We start from the raw sequence: 17,761 nt of genomic DNA, 5'->3' as shown, positions 1-17,761 counted from the left end.
ACATTGGGCCTCGTTTATCAGTTTTCTAGTGAAGCTGTGTGTACACATTTTTCATAATCCACGTTGAACGAAAACTCCTCAAGAGTTACAAAAGTTTCTCTAACACTGGTTTCCACTGAACTCACTTGTTCATAAATGACAATCACACACAAAGTGCAAATCAAGTGCACACCCCGCAGCTCGTTTAGCTCGTTTCGTAATGCCAATAAAACGTCATAAAATCTAAAGCTCACAGAGAGCTGAAAGAGTCAAATGAGGACAAATCGATGAAAAGGAATTTCTCAGAGGCAGAAGTGGAAGTTATTTTGACTCACTGATCTGTGGCAATAAAAAAAAATATCATTTAGCAGCACGCCAGCATCTGAAAAGGATCAAATCTGGAGACAAGTGACAGAAAAGTGAATTCCGTGTCACACGGGGAAACTGCTGTGTTGGATTGTTTTTCTCGTGTCTCTGAAGTCTGTCTCACTGACGTAATATTTCTTTCTGGCTCACTAATGCATCCTCCCCAGTGGCGTGTTGGAAAAGAAGCGTGATTGCCCGACTCACACTAGGGAGTATTCGGAACATTGCAGTACCTGATCTGTCTCTTATCTCTCTTTGAAACGTGCCAGCAGCAAGAAGTCCAAGCAGTGATAAAAATACAGCATTAACAGAACATACCGTCCGTGGCGAATGGACCAGACTTGTAAGCTAGCTTTAATTTTTAAAATACAAATCATACTCTAAATATCCGTTCATGGCATGTCTTCAAAAAGACCACCCCTTCCTCCTTGTATGCGCCCTTCTTAACTGAACTGAATGACTAGTCTTTTTTGGTTTACATTTTTGGATTCGTGTTGGCTTGCTTTCTTCAATTATTAATATCTTTCATATTTAATATTTATTAAAATATTTCTTGCCGTACGTTTCATTAATATTAAATGACTATTAAATCCATGTGTGCAACTGAAACAAATAAATTATTTAAACATGACAAAATGTGTATAAAATTGCAGTTATCTGATTCAACGCAGACAATTTGAGGTTCACGTTCGTGAGTCTATAACTATATGAGTTGTATAACTAACACTAATGTCCACCCAAGCTCTCTCCTGGGCATCTACCTGGCATTTTTGCTGTGCTCGCATTTGATGTAGCCACTCCTGCTCCATGGCGTCAGAAGGTGCGAGTCCCATCTCCAGTCTTCTGTGGCACATGTCAAGCTCAAACTCTTTCTCACGAAGCTCCTGCTGCAGACACAGAGTCTGCGTCTGACGCATGGCCAACTCCGACACTACAGCCATCAGCTTCTTAGTGCACTCCTTAATGCGGCTCTGGAACTCATTGACCTGAGGAGACATGAACAGACCCAAATAACACCACTACAAACTACATAGCTGTAGAAATCAGGAAATCAAGATCGAAAGACTGCTACAGATTAACCCGCATACTTTTACACTAGTTAGCAATGAGTTGACCTAAGTGTCCTCTTCTGATTCAACTCATTCAAGCAATAAGCTATTTAGTAATACTTAATATACATTCACCAGCCACTTAAGTAGGAACACCTGTACACCTGCGCATTCATGCAATTTTCTAATCAGCCAATCATGTAGCAGCAGCACAATGCATAATATCATACAGATACAGGCCAAGAGCTTCCGTTAATGTTCTGAACATCAGTTCATAAACATCTAACATCCGAATGGGGGGAATGTGACCTGGTTGTTGGCATGTTTTGGTTGTTGGTGATAGACGGTCTGGTTTGAGTATCTCAGAGGCTGTTGATCGCTTGTGATTTTTCACACACACAAAAAAAATCTCCCACGTCCCTGCATCACATTAAAGTAAACACCTCCCACTCCACTCACGTGACTTTTTTTGTTGCTTCCCGCATGACCAAGCCTCAAATAGACACCTTTTCTGGTGACAAGATTTCTTTTAAATATTTGGAAAGAATAGTCTGCTTTCTATTCATAATTCATATTTCACGTTTAGGATCTACTCAGTCTGGGTGGTGTGGCTGCATTTCGGTCACTGTCTAATTGTGTCTTGTGCCATTAGACATGGCACTTTGTGCCATGTCTAATTGCTGGTTCAATTTTTTGATTTAATCTAATCACAGTTTCCTTGCTGAATCGGTACCCGTTCAGCACCATCATAAAACTCAACAGGGTTGAGACAGTCCCTTATTTCTCTGTGAGGAACTCTTTCATTTTCCCCAATCCCACAAATAAGTGCTGCCATTTTGTCAATTTAAACCTCCTCAATAGCAAGGTTAAATTTAATCCCTAACTGAAATTTAAATCTGAGTTTAAAGTGATGGAGCAACATGATTCTAGTTAATCCAGGTTTACTGTGAAATCAAATCCAGGATTAAAGTGATGCTTTAAATGTAAGCCTACTTATTTCAATTAATAACAATAAGACAGTGATGTTGCTTCTATTTTTATTACCATGCATGTTTGTAATTCTGTGTGTGTGTGTGTGTGTGTGTGTATCTGTGCTTACTTTCTTGGCCAGCCTGAGTGTGTCCTCTTTACCGTTCTCTGCCTTTGTACGAATGTGCTCAGACAATCGGGTCACTTGCTCATAGATCAGCTCTTTCTCCAGCAGCTGAGCCTCTCTCGCTGCCAGCTGCATCTCCAGCTGCACCACAGTCAGGTGCACATACACAATTAACTGGCTACATAAATAACATGTTCGAGCAAAATGGTTCAGTTGAACTGTTTGTGTCATACCTGTTCTATCTTCTTGATGAGCTCAGGAGGAGATGGATCTTTACCACTCAGTTCACGAAATTGCTTCTCTTTAACTTGGTCCCCGAGAGTCTTCTCCAGGGATTGACCGTGTTCCTTACACTCAGACAGCTAGCACACACACACACCATGAGAGGTCTATGACTTCCTTCTTCTCTTCAGAAATGGCACATCCACTTTTCTCTTTGTAATCAATAATAATGCTAATAATTCTAGCATTTTGATGCTACTTGCTTGTTTGCATGCCAGCTGTCCTTACTCGATCTGCTTAATAATCAAAAAAGCTGCAAGATCCATTTAGCTCCACCCACAAATTTGAGTTGTATACCACTAATCTTTACTCCATGTCTCTGTAAAGTCCATGAATTCAAAGAAAGACATGAGACGTTCCTTTTTTCCTACACTGTAACACACTTGAACTTAATCCCTAATTGCTGATCTTTTGAGTGTTGGTGTTCAGCCCTTGTGTTCTACAATTTTCACAATGGTGTAGAATGTGGGCAATAAAGAGCTTTAAAAGGCTTTAAAAGCTTTTTCCCCTCTCTCGGAAAGGGACATTAGTGGTATGTTGTTTCCTGGTTGTTCTCTAAAGAAATGGAGAATCTCTTTCAAACTAACTTCCAACATGTGGAGGTGATCCAGGAGCTGACAAGGAGCCCGAGGGAGATCATGAAGGACTTGGCATTGTGGGCTAGGAGAGATACAGCTATCTCCCTGCACCTTCACTAACCCTATGGAAAGCGCCCAGTGTCTCCTGACTAAATTAATGGTTAATGACAACATTAAGGCCTACCTACACATATTCCAGACACTTGCTGAACGAGTGGCCTGGATAAGAGAGAGTATTGCCGCATCATACCCCCCAGCTAACAGAGGAAGCCCTAATTCTCTCTCAACGTGGAGGACGCCAATGACTACAAGAAGTTAAAAGTGGGAGATCCTTAAGATTCTTGGTATATAGTGGTGGTGGTATATAGACCTACCAACCCAGACAGCCCCGAAGACTGCAGATGGCACAGATCCTTCGGGTCAAAAAGCTATGAGTACAACCTAACCAAATACCAAAGCAGCACACGGTAGAGCGTACAAATACATCGATTTGTTCAGATGCCGCTTAAAGGACTATGACAGGGAGCTTTAAAGACCCCACTTCCATTAAGGATGTGATTGAAATCACTGAAGCGCGGAGGCCCCAGCCAAAAGTACAAGGGAGAAGCCAGCCTGCCAACTAACTTTCCGATCAAGGAAATCCTTGTGATGAGCCTATGCAGGCACACCCAGCCCCACCCCACCAACACTGCAGCTCCCATCACACTTCCTTCCCAGACATGCCCAGGTGCTATCTGATCCTGGATGTCAAACCTGTCCAAGGGTTAATGGACTCTGGAAACACAGAAACATCGGAAACATGGAAACATTGCTTTATCCCCAGCCTGCTGCCTGATCACATGGGGTACTAAGCCACCTCGTTTCTTTCATACATGGACATATCCGGCGAGTAGCAGCTTGTTAAGTAGTTATGTACAATGTTTTACTGAGAACCTGAATTGACAACATGACAACATAAACATGTCAATACTGAAAAGCCCAAAGGTTTTTGGTTACTGACAAATGTTTTGATTTTCACTCCTTCAGTTGTGACAAATCCCAACATATTAACACTTATCTCAAGATATTCACACAAAAGAAAAACCATTAAGCATCTTGAATACCTGTTTCTGCAGTAAGGCATGCTCATCCTCCAGGGATCTCTTGCAAGGCAACTGTTTTTCACTCAAGTGGATTTGTCTCCTCTCCTCATTAATTAGCATCTTAAGAGAGCAGATCTCGTCTTCCAGAACCTGTATCTGAAGCGTCCCCTCACAGATCAGACTCTCCTGCACATTTACCTTTGCGTAGAAGACACACATCTCTTCCTCTCTCTCCAGGAGTTGCACACCCCTATCAACCACACACATTTATGTAGAAACTCAAGAGACAAATAAGCAGAAAAAACTATCAAGAACATCCACCGGCCTGTAAAAACGTCTGGATCAGTTGTCAGTTAATAATAATTGCCTAAGCAGTAAACAGCCCAACACTGTACAACTGACAGTAAAGTTGCACCATGGGGCAGGTTTTAGAGAGAATTAATGTGTGTGTCCAATTGTGCTCGCAATTCATCATCACATTTCTGAAAGAAGTGGATCCCAAGATCTAGTTAGAGATCAGGTCTGGTACCACAAGACTAGAACCCTTATGACAAGACTCACCTTTTTGTTTCAATTTTACGAAGGAATTTTTAAAATGGCTTTTTATGTTGGATAAATTAACAGAACATAATGGTTAATATTTGATTGCTAGTGCTGTACTGTGGACCCACCGTTCATTGCGGCTCTGGACAGAAGCTTCGTGGCTCTTGCGCATGTGCAGCAGGTCTTGTTCCTTCGCACTGATCACTTGTCCGAGTTTAATAATCTTGAGTCTCTGTTCTTCACTCTTGCACTGCATCTCGTGAAGCATCCAGCTCGCTTTGGATACGTCATTCCTCAAGCTGTCCCTGATTGTGTGACTGTGTACATGCTTCAGACGAGACTTCTGCAGCAGCCTATGATAGACACAGCAGTGTTGACTACATTGACCTATAATGGTGAGAGCATTGACAATGTTCAGTTAAAATGGACAGTAAAGCTGCTTTCTAAGCAGTTGGCCCATGCTCATTTCCCCACCAGCGCTTTAGGCCAGTGGTAGCACTGCAAGTGATCTTCCTTCTTAGCTAGTATATGCACACACAAAAAACACCTCCTATATTTTTATTATTAAATGTACTTTCAACGATTAATATCATATACAGTGGGGGAAGTAAGTATTGAACGCGTCAGCATTTTTTTTCAGTGAATATATTTCCAATGAGGTTATTCACATGAAATTTTCACCAGACATCAGTATTAACTCAAGAAATACGGAAATATAAAGAATTCACAACATTAACGTCCGTAAATAAAGTTATGTGTAATAAAGTGGAATGACACGGGAAAAAAGTATTGAACACGCTAAGAAAAAGCAGTTCTCTAAGGCAAGGTAAGGTAAGGAACCCGCTAAAAACCGTCAGTAATTACACCCCCTATCTGTGCAAATTGATGGTCTATAAAAAGGCTTTTCGTTAGCAAGATTTCACACAAGTACTGATGTCTGGTGAAATTTTAATGTGAATAATGTCACTGGAAATATATTTACTGAAAAAAATGTTGACGCGTTCAATACTTGTTTCCCCCCCACTATACACACTGTGCTAGTGAGAATCTTAGATGTCCAATGATAGGATGGATTTTTTTACAGCCTTAAAAACATGACACACTTGTAAATAGTGCACACAATTAACCAATTGTATTTAAATTTATCACACCTCCTTATACATTATCCCCAAATCACTACGTATCACCTATTTAAAAGGCTGCTTTTTGTCTCCAGACCTGTCTTTTTGGATTGTTTTGCTGTGCAGAATCTCAGTCTCATTCTGCAGAATTTCGAACTTCTCCTTCATCTTGGACATGCACTGGGTTGCGATCTGTAGTAGGTTTACACATTTGTTTCGCTCTCCCTTGGTGGTATCGTGCAGCTTGGCGAAAACACGGAGTCTGGCCACAACAAAGGCAAATTACAATTACCATTAGGACTCATAAACTAACTTCCAGATTTTTGGCACCGTTCAAAAGCATGGACAACAATGGTTGTATAAAACACACCTTACACACAATGATTTACATTTTCTACTGAAACTACTTACCTTTCTTCCGACAAAGGTGAAATGCATAGATACATCGCAGATGGAACACCAGTACATCACACAGCATCGCACTCAAGCACATACACAAATACATACACCTAGGGGCAATACACCTTAGTGTCATCAATGCACTGACATGTTTTTGGACAGCTGCTGAAAACTCCCATGGAAACAGATGATAATGTGAAACTCGGGATCATACTACGGACCCTGGAACTGTGCAACATTATGCTTACATTTTATTATTCTTTATTCTTTGGGCACCTGGTTACACAATCAACTATTAGATTTTGGAAGCTTTTTGGAAGGGTTGCATAAAAGAAACAACCAACAAAATGCCGCAACGTCATTGGAGCTACATTTAAAATTTGTGTTGTGGTCAGATAAGACCAATATGTTTTGGCCTTGAACACCATCAGGGGGGTGATATACAAGGAAAATTGATCATTGGTCATTTAGGGCAATTTATTTGCGGTTGTTGGTTTAGTGGCTCTTATGACGGTCGTTGTAAAGTACAAGGATATTTTAGTGCAAAACCTGGTTGCCTCTGCCAACAATTCAGACTTAGATATTGACAAATCATTCGACATTATAATGATAACAAAACATACATCAAAATCACCACCAAAATAACACTATAGCAACACTATGATCTGTAACGGCCATCTCAGTTTCAGAATTTGAACCTATTAAAAATCTCCGTCCTGATTTGATGAGATCAGCCCACCTGTGAATACACAAGGAGCTCTGCATGGAGAAGCAATTCAAGATCCCTCTAAACATCAGTGCTGTTTGTTATTTTCTCTAGGGAAGGCTTCATCAGATATTAGTTGGGCAGGTGCAAATCATTTTGAAAGCAGTGTTTTTCAGAACACAATGGAAATATTTAGAAAAATGTTAAATCAAGCTCTTGTGATTCAGTGCATATACAAAAATGTCTGGAGTTTCCTGTACTATACATTAATAATGGGTAGAAGTTCTATGATTAATAAATAGTGTGTCTAATATATATAACAGTATAACAAAACTCCAGCAATAAGACTACTGGCTGCTATGTAAATGCTTTCTCTAATATAAGGTCATGTGTAGTATGAAATGGAAAAACATACATGCGATTATCAATTATAATACTTAACAGTACTTAACATTTCTTGCCAACGCAAATGGAGTTATTTACCTTGACTGAATCTCCTGGTATTGTTTCTTGTGCTCCAGAATCTGGAGCTGCTTTCCTCGGATGTCCTGTTTGATCTGGCTGCATCTCAACTGTAAAGATGCCTTCACTTAGCACTTGTGATTTCTTTTCTTACGATATATGAAGAGAAGTCGAACAGCTTAGTTTTCGATGGCAGGATAATGAGTCATATTACAAAAGACAATCAAAGCAATTATCGCTGGAAAGCAGCACGTTTGCTGCCTCAGCGCTGCTGCATTGTGAAATACACTGGGAACTGATGGGTAATCCTACTGAAGTAACTTGTACAAAAGAATGATTGGATTCTCAAATCTAATTGGTCAGTAGATGCTGACAATAGCATGTAAGTAACATGTAGGCTGTAATTCAAACGAGAGTATTGATATTAATGTCTGCGTACTACTAATATGTAATACTGCAAGTTATCATTTCTATAGCAACAACTCAGTCACAGGAACTTGTTTGGACACAGGGAAGTTTTCAGGAAAGAAGATTTTGTGCTTTTCGGGTTCTTGATACCGTGACGTCACAGTTTTTGTCTTATTAACTGTAAGAGATAAAAATAGAGAGGCATGTGAGGGAACTGTTTATAGCTGCTATAATGTAAGTGAATATAGTAGAAACCTGTTCCAGCATGACGATGCCCCTGTGCACAAAGCGAGCTCCATAAACACGTGGTGTGTGAAGGTTGGAAGAAGGTGGAAGAACTCGAGTGTCCTGCACAGAGCCCCGATCTCAACCCCACTGAATACCTTTGGGATGAACTGGAACATCGACTGCACCCCAGACCTCCTCACAAAACATCAGTATCTGACGTCACTAACGCTCTTGTAACTGAATGAACACAAATCCCCACAGCCACGCCCCAAAATCTAGTGGAAAGCCTTCCCAGAAGACTGGCGCTTCTTATAACAGCAAAGGGGGAACAATTTCTTATTAATGGGATGTCAAACGGTCAGGTGTTCACATACTTAGCTGTATGTTTACTGAGATCATACGCATCACCAGTGATATCACGTGCAATATAATGCTCCAAAATTGCCACTACAGAAAACTCTGATATACATATCTGATATAAAAATTTTTTTAAAACCCTTTAAGTGTAAAATTCACCAAAACTCTCTGAAGCTTAAGTACAGTACATAACAAAATATATACCACTTTTTGATTGCTTATTATTCTAAGAACTGTTTCCATTCTACGAATCCTTTTAGAAGCTTAATAAGGCACTGTACCTGAGCTTTGAGCAGCTCTCGGCTCTTCTGATCTCTCTCGTCTGCTTTAATGCGGGTCAGGGCATGAAGATGGTGCAGCTCCTCATTGTGGCGATTGCACTCCCTTATCAGAGCCTGCTTTTGCTCTATACACTGCTCAACCATCTGGGCCTCAACACCCGTAACCGACTGCTGCTCAGACAATTCAAGCAGAAATGGATGCAAACATTCATACATACATACATTTAAACTTTAGTAAACTATAAGAATCTGTGTGCCAAAAGATTACCTGATGCACCACTTTCAGTTTCAGGTTGTCTACTTCTGTTTGCAGATCTTGGATTTTCTGTAGCAAGTCATCATCCTTAGGCATCATATCGCTCTGGAACAAAACAATTCTGTTTATCAGTGGCATACATAGAAACGAGAGAAGCACCAATGTTACTTTCACATTTTTCACAGTGCACTAATAAAACAGTGTGCTTTTTAAATAATATCATTATTTGGACAATATGAAACTATAATTACATACACCATGAGTAGAAAATGGACCCTGGTTCTCAGTGGTTCTACTTTGTGGCGTTAAGGGTCTACAATGATACTTTCTTCTAAAAATATAGATGTTTCTATTCTGTACCTTTTTGGACGTAAGTGTCATGCATTCTAGACCTGTTAACCAACCAGAACTACTCTGTGTACTCAATCAGTGAAAGCATCACTTGCTGGTATGAAAGAAACACTGGCATATTGCTATTTTTCTTGGGTCAAACCAGTTATCCTTTTGCGCTTTGTTGACATTTTGTTGGTCACAAATGAAGATGCCTGTGATGATCTGGTTGGTGCAGAGCAACAGGCGTGTGACATTCAAAATCTCTACAGTGGGATTTTCTAATCCCTTAAGGTGTGTGTGTGTGTGTGTGTGTGTGTGTGTGTGTATATAATGATAAGAATGCAAAAAGCGAAAAGAGCCAAAATATTGATATTGTCATTGTGGTTATGATTACTTGTTGATTTTTTATTCTTTTGCATATTGGAAATGATTTCCATATGTCACTCATAAAATATTATTTGGTTCATCGTGCGCAGTTTTTAACACCCAATTTATTTGGCTTTTTTTAATGGGTGGTTTAGCTTCAATTGAAAAACTTCTGCCCCAACTTTGAAAACATGACGAACACTAAATAATCCAGAAATCAAAGCACACACCTAATCTGTCTAAATGCACACAACTTTCCCCAAATATCTCCTCAAGAACTGAGTAGCCAAATTTTGTGAATTAAATTTCGCAACTCTAAAATCCTTGCTATATGCTACACTAAGACAAGCAGTTTGTAATTGTTAAATGGCATGTGACTGCATAGAGCATCCTGTACCAAAGAATCGTGTTGCTGATGAAAACGGCAATTTCACAGAATTAAACTTCCTGTTCTATAAGTGCACCTCTTACGCACATCCTTCTCTCACTTCCCTTTTAATTACTTGAACTGATTTGATCTTTTTTATGTATCTGTCACGACTTCCCCTTTAAGCAGCGTGCTGAAGAGCATGTGAATGCATGCTGCCGTGCAAGGTGTGCGAGCACCTGCTTTTTCGTTGTTGACAATTGTGACATTTGCATTCACGTCATTCGACACGTGCATTTGTTGGTTTCTGTTATGTGTCCTCCCGGTTCTGTCATTGGTTGTTGTTTCACATGTGTCTGAATTGCCCTCAGCCGTCATCAGACATTACGGTATAATGGGAGTAGCAGGACAATACCTTATCGGGAAATGTTCGGATTACTGGCCGCATTTCTTGTCTGTGCTGTTCCCTCAATGTACGCCGTTGAACTGCCGCCAGAGACTGCGGGATTGGGGAGCTACCCGCTGGAGTTCCTCTTCAGCTGCCAGGAATATTTCTGCAGCCTGGCGTATCCCAAGCCTACTAAGAGACAGTGGATTGGGTTCTTGGTGTCCAGGTTTTGCTGTCCGGCCCGTGACTGGGCAGAGCAGCTGGTGAGCACCGGGTCCCCTGCCCTCCAGGATGTCACTCAATTTGCAGAACTTTTTGTGGAGGAGTTCACACAGCCAGGGCAGCTTCATGGTCTGGATTTACTGGGGTGGAGAGTCAATGGACAGCCCCAGCCTGACCTGCCATTTAACCTCTATTATCAGGGGACTGACAGATCGGCCTCCACCGAGCCGCTTCAGGTTCCAGCCAACGTGGTGGAGGTGGCACCGACATGCATGTCTGAGGGCTGCAGGAGGGAGACCAAGCTACAATGCCCTACCTGCAAAAAACTGGGTCTCCAGGAAGCATTCTACTGCTCTCATGAATGCTTCAAGAGCAGCTGGTAGGAGCATGAGAAACTCCACCGGAGAGCCCGTGCAGAGATCCAGGGTGACCTCGGAGCTCCTGTCGGAGGTCTCAGCACCCGAGCTCCAGCCAGAGGTCCACATGGCAGCCTCAGAGCCCCAGCACAAGACCTACGGGGAGGTCTCAGCTCCGGAGCTCCAGCCTGAGGTTAACCTGGCGACCTCAGAGCTCGAACCTGAGACCCACGAGGTGGGCTCACATGCCGAGCTCCAGCTAGAGGTCAACAGGGAGGCCCCAGCATCAGAGCCCCAGCCGGAGGTTAACCTGGCGACCTCAGAGCTCGAACCTGAGACCCACGAGGTGGGCTCACCTGCCGAGCTCCAGGTAGCGGTCAACAGGGAGGCCCCAGCCCCAGAGCTCCAGCCTGAGGTTCAGGAGGGGGTCTCAGCTCCATAGATCCACTGTAAAGCCCAGTTACTGTCCCAAGTGTCTGTTAACCCGGACAACCAAGCCCTGCTCAAGCCCAAGTCTACCGACACGGCTGACTGAGTTCTGCTCAAGCCCAAGTCTACCGACACGGCCGACCAGGTTCTGCTCAAGCCCAAGTCAACCGACACGGCCGACCAGATTCTCCTCAAGCCCAAGTCTACCGACACGGCCAACCAGGTTCTGCTCAAGCCCAAGTCTACTGACACGGCCGACCAGGTTCTGCTCATGCCCAAGTCAGTTGACACCGACAGCCAAGTTCTGCTCACGCCCGAGTCCGCCGACACCGACAGCCAAGTTCTGCTCATGCCCGAGTCCGCCGACCCCGACAGCCAAGTTCTGCTCACGCCCGAGTCCGCCGACAAGGACAGCCAAGTTCTGCTGACACCCGAGTCCGCCGACAAGGACAACCAAGTTCTGCTCATGCCCGAGTCTGCCGACAAGGATAACCAATGTTCACGCCCAAGTCAGCCGACAGGAACAACCAAGTTCTGCACACGTCCACGTCTGCTGACATGCACAACCAAGTGTCTGTTGACACGGACAACCAAGCTCTGCTCACGTCCCAGTCTGCTGACATGACGAGCCAAGTTCAGCCTGCAGGCTCCACTGATTATGTCGCTCTGCTTTCCTGCTCAGCTGAGGATGTCACTGTGCTTTCCTGTTCTGCTGGGAACTTCGCGCCGCTTTCCTGTTCCACTGCAGACGTCCCTCTGTTTCCCTGCATGGCTGCGTACGTCGCTCTGTTTCCCTGCTCCACTGAGGACGTCGCTCTGCCTTCCTGTCCAGCCAAGGACGTCGCTCTGCCTTACTTTTCAGCCGAGGACGTCCCTCTGCTTTCCTGACCAGCCGAAGACCTCGCTCCGCTTTCCTGTTCAGCCGAGGACATCGCTCCGCTTTCCTGTTCCACCGAGGACGTTGCTCCGCTTTCCTGTTCCACTGAGGACATCGCTCTGCTTTTTTGTTTCTCCAAGAACGCTGTGCGGTCTCCTGGCTCTGCTTAGGACATTCTGCCCAGGGGGCCGGGGCCGGGGCCGCCAATGGAGATGGATGTTTCATGGCACTCCGGGAGAAGTGCCCTGGGGGGGAGGTGTTCTATCATGACTTTCCCTTTAAGCAGCGTGCTGAAGAGCATGTGAATGCACGCTGCCGTGCAAGGTGCGCGAGCACCTCCTTTTTCATTGTTGACAATCGTGACATTTCGACACGTGCATTAGTTTGTTTCTGTTATGTCTCCTCCCCGTTCTGTCATTGGTTGTTGTTTCACGTGTGTCTGAATTTCCCTCAGCTGTCAGCCATTACAACGCTGATTATGTTTGTATATATACTGCACACCTCCCAGCACACGGCGTGGAATATTAGAGTAGAATAGATAAGATATTGGAGTAGATTAGTTTAGAGTCCTTTCCATAGTCATAGCCCATTTCATGTTTCATGTTTAGATTCGTTTGTTTAGTTCACACTGGTATTTCCGCGCCCAGTTCATAGTCATAGCTTATGTTTCATGTTTTGTATCTCGACCCTGTTTTCCGTGACCACGACGCTGATTCCTACCTAGCCCCGTGTATGCCTGTTTGCCGATTGCCTGTCCTCTTGCATGTTTGTGGATTACGTTTTGGATCACGTTTTGGACTTACCTGCCTTTGTCTCTCATTAAATAAAACTGTTCATACTGCACTTGCATCCGTCCCTATCTCCGTTACTTCACGATACGTGACAGTACCCATAAAATATATGGAGTTATAATATGTGGCAGCATTTACAATGCTGTGGTAATGTTGTACACATTTCCTACTTAAATACAAGTGACACTGTTTCTGACAGTTGGTGAATCTTTCCCAATGCAGAAAAGCCCATTGTAGAATTTGTTGTTCGTGTAGTTGTTTGATAAACTGTCATGAATTGAGTCACAACACTCAAAGCACTTATGGGTGTAGAAGTAGCAGTGCAGACTAACCTGAGCCTTCATTTTGTTGTAGAGCTCCTGAGTGTGGAGCAAGGCATCTTGAGACAATTGGTGCTGTAGTAGCATGTTTTTTAACCTACGCTGCAGCCGGTCCTTTTCTCGCACCTTCTTAACAAGGCTGTCATGAAGGATCTTTTTCTCCTCCATGATGTGGCTTAGGTTGATTTCCAGCAGGCCCCTGAGTGTAAGAGAGATGATTAAATAACACAATCAGGGGCCCTTATTTGTGGCTATTTTGGGAAATTTCTCATGGGGTATATGATTAAATATCGGCAGACTGTACAATGTACATCATTTAGCTTTAATCAACAAATATGTAAGCATTTCATTATTAAGTTATTCAAGCTGAAAAAAACGTTTAGTTTTCTCATCAGGATTGATAAAAGTAATCCAACCTACAACTAAGCACCTGCTAAAACTACCATATATCATTATTCCTCACGATATCTTCATATCTGTCTTACTAGTGAGCGACACTTTCCCCTGGATGAGACACTAGACCACTACAGGACATCTTGCATATCTACCGGATACATACTGTATCTAATGTGGTGTGACTAATGCTGTAGTAATATGAATCATTCGTTCATTCAGTAACCACCATCCTGGTCAGGGTCGCAGTGGATACGGAGCCTCTCCTGGCAACACTGAGTGCAAAGTAGTGGAATTCACACCAGATGGGATGCCAGTCCACTGCTGCACACACATTCACACACTCATTCACACCTAGGGGGGATTTAGCGTAGCCAATCTGCCCACATGCATGTTTTTGGACAGTGGGTAGAAACCAGAAACACACAGAGTTGCAATCAAAATTATTCAACCCTCACTGCAAGTCAGGTTTATTGTATTATAAGTTGCATTTTCAGTTGAATTTGGGGAAACCACTTGAAGCATTCGCTGTGTTTAACTATTTCAATTGCGTTTGTTTGATTTGTTCGTTGCAAACAGCTGAAAGTCTTTAAATTTTGACAATAAACCTGATTTGCGATGGGGTTGAATAATTTTGCAACTGTAGGAGCAAGCGGAGAACATGCAAAGAAACTCCACATAGACGGTCAAACAAGCTCAGAAGCAAACTGGGAACCCTGGAAGTAGTAATATCAGTATAATAATTCAACCAACATTATTTCAGCAGTCTGTGCAATTCCCACCTCTGTTTATGAGTAAGTCAAAGTGATGAGACATGTGTCATAATCATGAAGAAAGGTTTTTTTCACTTCTTCAAGGGACTTCATCATCTGCCGTTCTGTGCAGATTGTATTTATTTTTTGTTAAGTAAATGCCCGACTGTACACAGCTTAGAGGGAAAAATGATTATGATCAAAATGCATTCACCTTGACTCACTACTACTAGAAATTTCGACCTAAAAGACTGAAAATACAGTACAGACAGAAAACATTCACTGTTAATGATATGAGATGATTTTCACCTTTGTTCGAGGAGGGCAGCCTCCTCCTCCTTGATTATCTCCTGCTCTTTGAGTAGCATGCTTCTCTCTCTCTGAGCAACCTCCAGCTGGGCCCTGTAACCCTTGAGCTCCTTCATCACGCTCCTGCACTCTTCATCCAGCTGCCTGCAGCCCATCTGTGTCTGCTTTACCCTCTCCGCCAGCTCCAGCAGCTGCATCTCAAGTGCAGCCTTCTGCTTCTGTACATTCCTGGTTCATGTACACACACACACACACACACACACACACACACACACACACACACACACACACACTAGTTACAGTCTGTCCAGCACCTTATGCAAGCACCTGCTGCTATGAGATATGGAGATGATTGTGCTATGCACCCATTTGAAATTTTTACTAAGGGTTTTACAGTAATACACTCAACAACTTTAAAGCTTTATCGCTGTTATCAACATTTAAAAACAATTCTCCTTCCAAGACAATATTATGCACATCTGAAAATATGAATAATTGTCTCAAGCAGGCAACTTGCATCATATTGCATCAACTTGTTTTAATGTGATATGATGTGGTCCACATGTGATTCCGTTTTGTGCAAACAGATAGTTTGAGAGAAAGAATGTTAGTTTTGAGGACTGGGGACCCGCCGCTGGACATGAGAAGTATGAAGCCACTGAGAAGTATGAAGAGGCAGAGACAAATTGACAGAAACATGCAGTCTATAAAGATAATCCATTTGTTAAAGGGGTCATAACATGATTGTTAATGTTTTCCTTCTGTTTGGGAGTGTAATGTATCTGCTTGTGCATGTATAAGATCTGCAAAATCCCAAAACTCATAGTCTCTCCCAACTGGATTTATTCTATCTAACAGAAAACACTGCTCCAGACCTGCCAAAAATGCGTAATTTAAAGTCCAGATATTACGTCCGTAATTCCATTACGTCACGGAGTGAACTATCAGTATAATCCTGCCCAAAGGCAGGTGCGAAGAAAAAAGGCAAGGCTTCGGTGAATTCAGGTGCCATGTCGTGGAGACGCTGTGTTTCAGTGTGAAAGCAAAACCCCTTTAGCCTTTCAAGAACGGACCAAATTAGGAATCAGTAATTACAGTTTGTTTATAACATTGTTCCTGAGCAGTACAATCAGAACGTTTGCTTATGCACAGCGCATTTTACAGAGCACAGCTTCCTGAACCTGCACGAGTACAGGGCAGGCTACACACACAGACTACTCCTTAAAAATGGGGCGGTTCCCACTTTACTCAGACGAGCTTGCGTTTCTGAATCAGAAGCTGTATGTATGTTTGATTATTTTATGAAGTATCTGCTATTCAAGTTGTAGGTTCAGTTGTAGACCTCTGCTAATGTGCTAGCTAAAGTTTGCTAAGTTGCCTCAGTTTTGTAAGTGTTTGTTTGTATGTTGGTGGGCTGACAGAGACATTGATTGTAGCTGATGTTGTGATTGTATCTTAAAATGGTTTATATCAGTCGAATCACAAGAATCCTAGCTTTCCAAAGATATATCACGTGAGTATCTACAGAATAGAGTTCAGCAGCTGTGTACAGCAGCTGTGTACAGCATAGTTGGTCCCGCCAGCGGGGTCGGAATTTACATCGTATCTGAAAGGTAAGAGAGTAACAAAATAAAAACGTACCAGTGTGAAACGTTCTGCTCAAGACGTGTTTGCAAAGTTGGTTCTGCTCCATCATCCACATTTTCTGAATCTGACTCGGACTCGAACTGATACGGTAAAACCGACGACATGTTCTTAGGAGCTTAGAATGGCTTTAGAAGCCTTGGAAGTTAAAGCTAAGCCAAGGAGCATTATATTTCCAACACACGCTTGAGGCTTTTGGCCAATCACAACGTAATGGGTCAGCTGGCCAATCAGAGCACTCTCGGCTTTTTGGAAGGAGGGAGAAATCGGAGCGTTTCAGGTGGCCTGGGAATAGAGGTACTGCAATAATGTACAGTATGTGACAAATAATGCGTTTTTTTTAACATTAAAGCATGTTAAACTATTTTACTACTTTCAATATACAACATAATTAATGGTTACAAACATTTAAAAATCATGATATGACTCCTGTAATGTTTTAATTAGCAAAGATGTGGGTTTCATGTGGGCATGGTTCCAGATTTTTCCAATAAAATTAATTTATAATTGCCTTCCAAATAAAGGAATATTGTAGCAATACTGTAAATCGTGAGAACAGTAAAACAATTTGAATCATTAAACACTTTATTTATAATTGATATCGCAGAAATGTGATATGTTATTGACCTGAGGGTATCCATGTGAGCTCCATTAAAACCAGCAATGATGGCACTTACTTTATTTTGCAATTGATCCTCTCAATTTCTTTCCCCAGTTGACCAGGAATGGAGAGCAGCTGAGCCAGTTCAGCCTGGAGACAAACACAAAGAAGCCATCAACGGTCACTCGCTGTGACCGAGAGGATGACATTAAGTCTCTCAGTGGCTAATGTAACTCACTTCTTTGCTCTTGATCATTTCCTTTTTGTCCTCCAGCTCCTGTTGCTCCTTCTGCAGCTGTGTATCGCATGCCTTGATGGCCTCTGTTAATGTCCTGATCTCTTGATTCCTCTGGGCGATCTCCTTTTTCATCTTCTCACAGCTCTCATTCAGAGCAGTGGACCTCTTCTCCTGCTCCTGCA

The 17,761-nt window shown here is 42.6% G+C and overlaps 1 protein-coding gene across 2 annotated transcripts in view; it reads right to left on the bottom strand.

Moving 5' to 3' along the window:
* The window catches only part of ccdc146 (coiled-coil domain containing 146), a 30,865-nt gene that overhangs the window by 794 nt on the left and 12,310 nt on the right, over positions 1–17,761 (bottom strand). For both annotated transcript variants that reach the window (XM_017485565.3, XM_017485566.3), the window contains 13 exons: positions 17,580–17,756; positions 17,418–17,491; positions 15,097–15,324; positions 13,655–13,841; positions 9,206–9,298; positions 8,938–9,108; positions 7,685–7,773; positions 6,194–6,358; positions 5,104–5,328; positions 4,454–4,682; positions 2,724–2,852; positions 2,494–2,631; positions 1,107–1,331 (listed from right to left, as the gene is read on the bottom strand). In XM_017485565.3, coding sequence (XP_017341054.2) covers positions 1,107–1,331; positions 2,494–2,631; positions 2,724–2,852; positions 4,454–4,682; positions 5,104–5,328; positions 6,194–6,358; positions 7,685–7,773; positions 8,938–9,108; positions 9,206–9,298; positions 13,655–13,841; positions 15,097–15,324; positions 17,418–17,491; positions 17,580–17,756 — 2,130 coding nt within the window. The remainder of the gene's footprint in view (positions 1–1,106; positions 1,332–2,493; positions 2,632–2,723; positions 2,853–4,453; positions 4,683–5,103; positions 5,329–6,193; positions 6,359–7,684; positions 7,774–8,937; positions 9,109–9,205; positions 9,299–13,654; positions 13,842–15,096; positions 15,325–17,417; positions 17,492–17,579; positions 17,757–17,761) is intronic.

This window comes from Ictalurus punctatus, chromosome 14 (genome assembly GCF_001660625.3).
Source record: "Ictalurus punctatus breed USDA103 chromosome 14, Coco_2.0, whole genome shotgun sequence".
Taxonomy (NCBI): Eukaryota; Metazoa; Chordata; class Actinopteri; order Siluriformes; family Ictaluridae; genus Ictalurus; species Ictalurus punctatus.
The sequence above is the reverse complement of the archived record's forward strand: the minus strand, read 5'-3'. Positions and strand labels throughout refer to the sequence as shown.